At 53.7% G+C, this 7,573-nt stretch overlaps 1 protein-coding gene across 4 annotated transcripts in view; it reads left to right on the top strand.

Moving 5' to 3' along the window:
• The window catches only part of TXNRD2 (thioredoxin reductase 2), a 47,569-nt gene that overhangs the window by 6,676 nt on the left and 33,320 nt on the right, over positions 1–7,573 (top strand). For 3 of the 4 annotated variants that reach the window (XM_081801661.1, XM_081801659.1, XM_081801660.1), the window contains exons 3-7: positions 2,681–2,737; positions 3,273–3,414; positions 3,961–4,035; positions 5,837–5,915; positions 6,415–6,477. In XM_081801661.1, the coding sequence (XP_081657787.1) occupies positions 3,332–3,414; positions 3,961–4,035; positions 5,837–5,915; positions 6,415–6,477 (300 nt within the window). In that variant the 5' untranslated portion in view covers positions 2,681–2,737; positions 3,273–3,331. Of the gene's footprint in view, positions 1–2,680; positions 2,738–3,272; positions 3,415–3,960; positions 4,036–5,836; positions 5,916–6,414; positions 6,478–7,573 lie in introns of those variants that run through there. The other variant, XM_081801662.1, reaches the window with a different exon arrangement.

Below are 7,573 nucleotides of genomic sequence, written 5' to 3'. Positions count from 1 at the left end.
TAAAATCTTTAAAAAAAAAAAAAAGATATTTTCTCTGGGGGGGGTGCCTGGATGGCTCAGTCGGTTAACCATCCAACTCTTGATTTCGGCTCAGGTCATGATCTCAGGGTCGTGGGATCGTGCCCCACATCGGGCTCCCTGCTCAGCGGGAAGCCTGCTTCTCCCTCTCCCACTCTGCACCTAGCAGGGAGTCCGCTTGGGATTCTCTCTCTCTCCCTCTGCCCCTCCCCCTGCTCAAGCACGCGCTCTCTCTCTCTCTGTCTCTTTCTCAAATAAATACATAAAATCTTAAAAATACATAATTTTCTCTAGGTGGAGAATTCAAGGTAGATAGTTTTTCTTTTTTTCTTTCAGCACAGCACTTTAGAGATGTTGCCGTCCTGGCTTCTCCCTGCATTGTTTCAGATGTCATCTGCTGCCTTTTTATCTCTGTTCCTTTGTTGTGTGTCTTTTTGTCTCTGGTGGTTTTCAGCATTTGCTCTTTTCATTGGTTTTGAGCAATTTAAAGAGGGTGCACCTTGGTGTAGTTCTTAATTATTTTTCTGCTAGAGTTCACTGAGTTTCCTGAGTCTGTGGATTTCTCATCAACTTGTGAGAATTTTCAACCGTTATTTCTTCAGGGAATTTTCCTGCCCTTCCTCTTCTCCTTCACTTTTGGAGACTTTAATCACACATACATTAGGCTGCTCAAAGTCTCCCCTCAGCTCATGGGTATTGTCTTCATTCTGGAGAGTTTCTATTCCTATGTTTCCAAATTCACTAATAAAAGATTCTGCAAAGTTTAATCTACCATTTATCTCACACGATATGTTTTTCATCTCTTGTATTGTAATTTCATCCCTACAGATTGGACTTGGGTCCTTTCTTGTATCTTCTATGTTGCTCCTTAACTTTTTGAACATGTGGAATAGAGTTACATACTCGTTTTACTTCTTTTCTGCTAATTCTGTGTCAGTTCTTCGTCAGTTTCCATTGACTGATTATTTCTCTCTTGTGGCTTATCTTTTCCCACTCCTTTGCATGCCTGGTCATTTTTGATTGAATTCCAGACACTTTGAACTTTCCCTTGCTGGCTTCTGGGTATTTTTAGATTCCTAGATACATTTTTGAGTATGTTCTGGGATGCAGAGAAGAGAGTTTGAGTCTTTTGCATCTTCCATTTAAGATTTGTTCGGTGGATCTGGAGCTGTGCCCAGTCACTCTCAGTGACTGGGGTCTGACCTTAATACTTACCCAGCTCCCCAGGAATTATGTGTTTTCTCCAGTCTGACTTCTGGGAACAGGCACTATTCCCAGCCCTACATGAGCATTGTCTCCTCTACTAGTCTTTCTGGATGGTTCTTTCCTGGCCTCAGGTGGTTTTCTCACACACACACATGCACTGATCAGCTGTCTGGGGTTCTGTACAGCTCTCTCCTCTCTGGTCCTCTGTTCCAGGACCTCTGGCTGCCTCAGTCTCCCCAGAATCCCAGTCCTCTCCTCAGCCAGGGAGTCCAGTGGACTCGGCCTGGGCCCCCTCCCCATGCTGCGTCACCTTATTTGTTTCCTGTCTTCCAAGAATCACTCTCCTTGGTCTTCTGATGTTCAATTTCTTGAAAGCACTATTTTATGTCTTTCCCCTGGATTTTTGGTTGTCTCGGATGCAAGGATAAATCCAGTACCTGTTGCCCCATCGTGGTCAGCTATGGGAAACAGACGTTGGCATGTTTGAAGAGTCCCCTTGGCTGGAGTTTTTAAAACAAGCACTGCAATCCCGTTATTGGTCAGTCAAGCAAAATGGATTTTTACGTGAAGGCTTCTAAAACTTTGTTCTGATCTTGGTCAATAGACATGAATCGAGTGCGTTCTGTAGTATGTCAGATGCTCACGGGTCATGATGTTTAAGTCGGGCATGCCCTCAGGGGCAGTCAAGTTCAGAGCCCAGGTTGGCAGTGCAGCTCCCCAGGCAAGCCAAGGGGAAGCCCCGCGATTAGCCCTGGCTAATTGGTGATGGGGTCAGCACCTGGGACTCGTGGCCCTGGGAGGAACCCACTGACAGCAAGTGGGGAAGGCCAGGAGACTCCAGGCAGGAGGTGGAGTTTGGAGCCCAGGTCTCCCTCCCCCTGTGGGGGCTGGCTGACCCTGGACCTGCCATTTGACTTCGGAGCTTCCCATTCCTTGCCCTGAGAATGAGGCTGCAAATGCCCACAAGAGTAGACCATGGGTGGAGGGCGCCCCCGCCATGTCCAGTGGGGAACAGAGGAGGTGAGCGAGTCCACTGGGAGGGCTTGGGGAGAGAGCCAGGGGAAGCTCCGAGGCTGGGGCCTCTCTTGGGGAGTGGGTGCTCCTGTGACACCTGCTAGTATGTGCCAGGTGGGCGCTGGGCTCATGCTGAATGTCTGGGCTGGAACCGGGTGCGGCAGGAGGCAGGGGTGGGGGTGCTGGGCCCAGGGCGGCTGCAGTGGGCTTGTGAAGGAGGGTGGGCGTCCCACTAGGTCCTGGCACTGTGGTGGGTGGGATGAAGGCTGCAGTCAAGAAGAGGCCCGAGGGTGCCCACCTGTGGGCAGCACAACTGTGTGGTGGCAGACAGGTGGGGAGACCGGGGGCAGAGCTGGTGGGCAACTCCTTCCTTGCCTTCATCTGGTCCTCAGCCCCAGCCCCTAAGCAGCTCCCCACCTGCCCGCTCCTCTTGTCGTTCCAGCTGCTCAGCTGGGAAAGAAGGTGGCCGTGGTAGACTACGTGGAGCCTTCCCCCCGAGGTAGGTAGCCCCGGATGGGAGTCTTCTGTCTTGGGGGAGCAGGAGGATGGGGGCCTGGTTCACATACAGGGGCAGCGGCTGAACCCAGAACCATTCACCACTGCTGGCCAGGCTCTCTGGCGAGTGTCCTCCTTGGCAAGTCAGCTGCCATTACTTTAAAGTTCTTCATTCTTATTTAAAGACAACACAGACTACAATTATAGAGAGTAAATTCCCAGGGCAGGGTTCACCTGGAGCGTGCTTGAGTTACAAACAACCTGAAGGACTCTTTTTTATTTTATTTTTTTAAGATTTTATTTATTTATTTGAGAGAATGAGTGAGCGAGAGAGAAGCAGGCTCCCTTGCTGAGCAGGGAGCCTGATGTGGGGTTTGATCCCAAGACCCTGGGATCATGACCTGAGCCGAAGGCAGACCCCAACCTACTGAGCCACCCAGGCGCCCCAACTTAAAGGGCTCTTAGACAACTGTAGAGGAGTAGGAGGGCCTTCCAGTCCCCTGAATATAAATCTAAACGTGCCCTTCCCAACATGCCAGGTACCAGATGGGGCCTCGGCGGCACATGTGTGAATGTTGGCTGCATCCCCAAGAAGCTGATGCACCAGGCAGCGCTGCTGGGGGGCATGATCCGAGATGCCACCCACTATGGCTGGGCCATCCAGCCGGTCCTGCATGACTGGTGAGGAGCCCACCCACTCACTGCGCCTCTGTGCTCCTCACGGTGGGGGCGGCGGGGAGGCTTACTGCCCCATTAACCTTCACAGAAGCGAGCTACCAGACGGGCGCTCACCCGGGGCCCACCCTCTCCCCAACATTCAGCAAAGTCTGGAAACATTTTTGGTTATCACCACTGGTTGAGGTGGGGGCCTCCTGCACCCTCACAAAGGACAGTCTGGCCCCAGAGGCCACTAGTGGGAGGTGAGAAACCGATTTGGCTTCCACAGGTGGCCCCTGGTCTGCTCTGAGCTGCACACAGGCCCCTCAGTGGTTCTCAGATGACCTAGACTCAGGGCCACTGCTGTGTCCTGATGGCTGTGGCCCACAGCCCCAGCCCCGGGACGGAGATAGTGGCCAGGGGCATAGGTGTCACATTTTTCCACCTTTAGAATCACCTTGTTTCTTGGGATTTCTGCCAACTGGCTATTTGCGTCTACTTGTCTGTTGTGGGACTCTGCGGTTCATGCTTCTGGGGTGGTTTCTGACATGTCTTGGTGTGTGTTAATAGGGGGACGATGGCAGAGGCCGTGCAGAACCACGTGAAGTCCCTGAACTGGGGGCACCGGGTCCAGCTGCAGGACAGGTACTGAGGCCTCGCGCGGCCCTCCCCCCTTCTCTGGGGACATTTTCTCCCTTGGCAGGCACTTTCTCACTAGAGGCTCGGCAGCGATAAGACCAGAGGTCCCCGCCCGTGGGGTGGGGTGCACACACGCAGAAGGAAGGCCGTCCTACAAGCTCGCATCTGCAGAGCCTGGAGTAGCAGGGGCTGAGGGGCATGTTGGCAGGACAGCTGGGGCCTGGGTCTGCACCAGGGAGGAGGCATGCTCGGGGCTGGCGCTGGGGAGGCCAAGGGCCAGAGCATGGGGGCACAGAGAGGGCCATCCCAGTGACCAGCGCCTTCCTTGAGGCAGGTGACCTTTCTCCTGTCAGGGTCGACCACCGTGATGTGGAAAGAGCCCATTGAGCCCCATGTTGCTGTTGCAAAGAGGATGCCCGGGCACCACCCTGTGAAGTCCACACTTCACCTCTCCAGGCACCTCTCCAGGCTCCCAGCCCTGAACCCCACACCTCACCACCCACCTCCTGGCTCCCCGGGCATGTATGAAGGCACCTGGTGTTGTCTGCTGAAGCAATGTCCAACATGATCATTCCAGCCTGAAGCCGCCAGGTCCCATCCGCCCTTTGGGGTTCCCCAACCTGGATACCGACCCAAAGCATCCTCCCTGAGGAGCTGCTACCAGGAGAGGTGCTCAAAACTGCACTCAACTCTGGCGAGGCTTCGCTCCTGGCCCTATAGCTCTGCCCTTTGCCCATGCAGGTCATGGAGGGGACACTGTGCCCTCAGAGGTCTGGTGGCTCTCATCTGAGCACTATTTGCTTGGCTCCAAGGAGTCTTCCTGGGGCTGTACAGTACACAACTGTTTTGTGCCCATGAAACCCAGGCCAGCTGAGCCAGGGAAGCTGGCCCGCTTGCCCATCCCGGGTGTTCCCAGGGGTCCCCCCCCTCAGGGAGGTAAGCTGTATCCTGTCGCTTTTCCTCTGTGTGGGGCTCAGTATTCCCCAGGGTAGTTTGCTGGAAGCATAGGGCTCTGCCCTCCTTCCTGCTAGCCCCAGGCAGCTCCCAGGCAAGTGCCAAACAGGCCCGAACGATCCCACCTTCTGGAGGTGCCCCCAGAAGGAAGCCAGTGCGGAACCCGTGTCTGTGTCGTCTGGCTGTTACTGGGCTGTGGGGGTGAGTGAGGACTTGGTTCTTACAGCTCAGGCGGCACATGGGGGTGCAGGCCTCGCTTGTGGGGAGGATGTAAAGTCAAGGAGGTGGTGAAGCCGTAATTACCAAAGGCGCCAAGAACCCACCACTACAGACTGGCCTTCATTATCAGAAGGTGTGGATCGTCTGTGCACACCTGCACCTGACCACCCTTCTGTCCTCATCATACCTGTTTTCCAGCCTTACGGTCCCCTAAAGGCAGGGGGTGATGCCTATCTGGTGGGCACCCTCCCTTGTCAGCGGGAAGTTGGTCATTTGGGTGGCGGGGGTAACTGGGTGCAGGCGGGGGCCTCTGCTCCCTGCTGGAATGTGCCCAGGTGACAAGGAGGGACCCTGGGGAGGCCCAGCCACTTCTGTCATCACACACCCGGGCTGTACTTGGGCTCTCGGGGCCATCCCGAGCTGGCTTCTGTCCTGGCAGTTCCAGGGATTCCTGGCCCTCCTCCCCTTGCACACCTCCTGGTGCCCCTCTGCACTTGCCCCTTGCCCCGCCTGGGTTGGGGGCAGGGGGCTGTGGGCCCAAGCTTTCCTTTTAGCCGTCTGCTCCCTCTTTAATCCCATAGGTGACGCCTAATTTGCAGAGGAAATATTTGACAATCATATTGTTATTTTGCAGAAAAGTCAAGTACTTTAACGTCAAGGCCAGCTTTGTCAACGAGCACACGGTTTGCAGTGTTGCTAAAGATGGGAAAGAGGTGAGTGCCCAGCTCTCCCAAGTGGCTCCTCTCGGGTGGTCCTTACCCTTCCAAGGACTCCAGCCTTGTTTGACCTCAGTGCTCTTCTCAGTAATAAGCACTGCTGGAATTGACCGCCAATCCCCCTGAGGCTGGTTGTGATTCTCTGCGAGCGATGAAACGCATCACTGAGATGCACGTGGCACCAGGCTGTCCGCTGCGCCGGGCAACAGGGCGGGTGATCCTACCCTCGCAGAGTTTTGTGGGATTGAGGGATATGAGACACCTGCGGGCGCTCTGTAAACCGCGGGCTGCTTGGAGTTAGAATGTCTCCCTGCCCTCTTCTGCTGGGCCCCCTCCTGGCTCGAGGACCCTTGACAGGTTCCCAGCTCCAAGGGGCCTCTGAGCTCCTGGCCGGAGGGTCCACACTGCAGGGCAGGAGCTGTGATTAGAAAGCGTGGGTCTCTGCTGGGAGCCTATGCCGACCTGCCTGACCACAGCTTCCTCGGTTTATTCTCAGACTCTGCTTTCAGCTGAGCACATCGTCATTGCTACTGGAGGGCGGCCGAGGTACCCCACCCACGTGAGTGTCCCCAGCACACAGCCTTCCCTCGCACCCCGGGCACATTCACGGTCTCCCAGCTTACGCTTCCCACACCAGTGGCACCCCCACTCTTTCTTTTCTTAAAAAAAAAAAAAAAAAGTTTTTTTCTATATTCACTCTGGTCACTTTCTAATGCTCTCTCAACTGCGTTCTATGGAAGCAGGTCGACAGGGACCCCCACATCCCCTCACTCTTCACGTGGCTCTAGGACACCCCTGCCCCTGGTCTCCTTTATCTCTCTTTGCTGATTCTTCCTTTTCTCCTTAGCCTCAAGGTATTGGAACATCCAGGACTTAACCCTCTTCTTCCTGCCCCCACCCCAAATCATGACATAAGATTCTCATACCATGAAATGCGCCCTTTTAAAGGGTACGATTCGGGGGAGTTTTAGTTTATTTACAGAGTTGTGCAACCATCAGTCTCCACTACCTAATTCCAGAACATTTTCATGCCCCAAATGAAATCCTGTCCCGTGAGTGGTCACTCCGTTCCCGGCTCCCCAGCCCCTGATGACCACTAGCCTGTTTTCCGTCTCTGTGGATTTGCCCATTCTGGGCACTTCACATAAATGAAATCAGACAACATGTGGCCTTTGTGCCCGACTTCCTGCACTCAGAAGGTTGTCAAGGTTCATCCACATGGTAGCCTGTGTGAGAGCTTCATTCCTTTTAATGCCTGAATAATGAGCCATTGTGTGGCTGGACCATATTTTGTTTGTCCACTTGTCCATTGATGAACATCCGAGTTGTTTGTACTTTGAGCTGTTGTGAATAATGCTGCTGTGAACATCAGTGCACGAGTTTTTCCATGGACTTAAGTTTTCACTTCCCTTGGTTCTATACCTAGGAATGGAGTTGACGGGTCATAGGGTAACTCAGTTTTTAACCTTTTGAAGAGCCAACAGCCTGTTTTCCAAAGCGGCTGCACCATTTTGCATACCCCACCCCCTCCAATGACGTGTGAAGGTCATACTTTCCTGGTTCTTCACATTTCATAATTTTTTTTGGTTGTTGAGAAATGAGTATTTTAAATAAAGTAATGCGTTAACTCTGGAAATCAGAATCTGTCTCCACCG

Source organism: Leptonychotes weddellii, chromosome 13, assembly GCF_054177405.1.
Source record: "Leptonychotes weddellii isolate Sample4059 chromosome 13, ASM5417740v2, whole genome shotgun sequence".
NCBI classification, from domain to species: Eukaryota; Metazoa; Chordata; class Mammalia; order Carnivora; family Phocidae; genus Leptonychotes; species Leptonychotes weddellii.
Note: the sequence above shows the minus strand (reverse complement) of the source record. Positions and strands in the feature narration are given on the sequence as shown.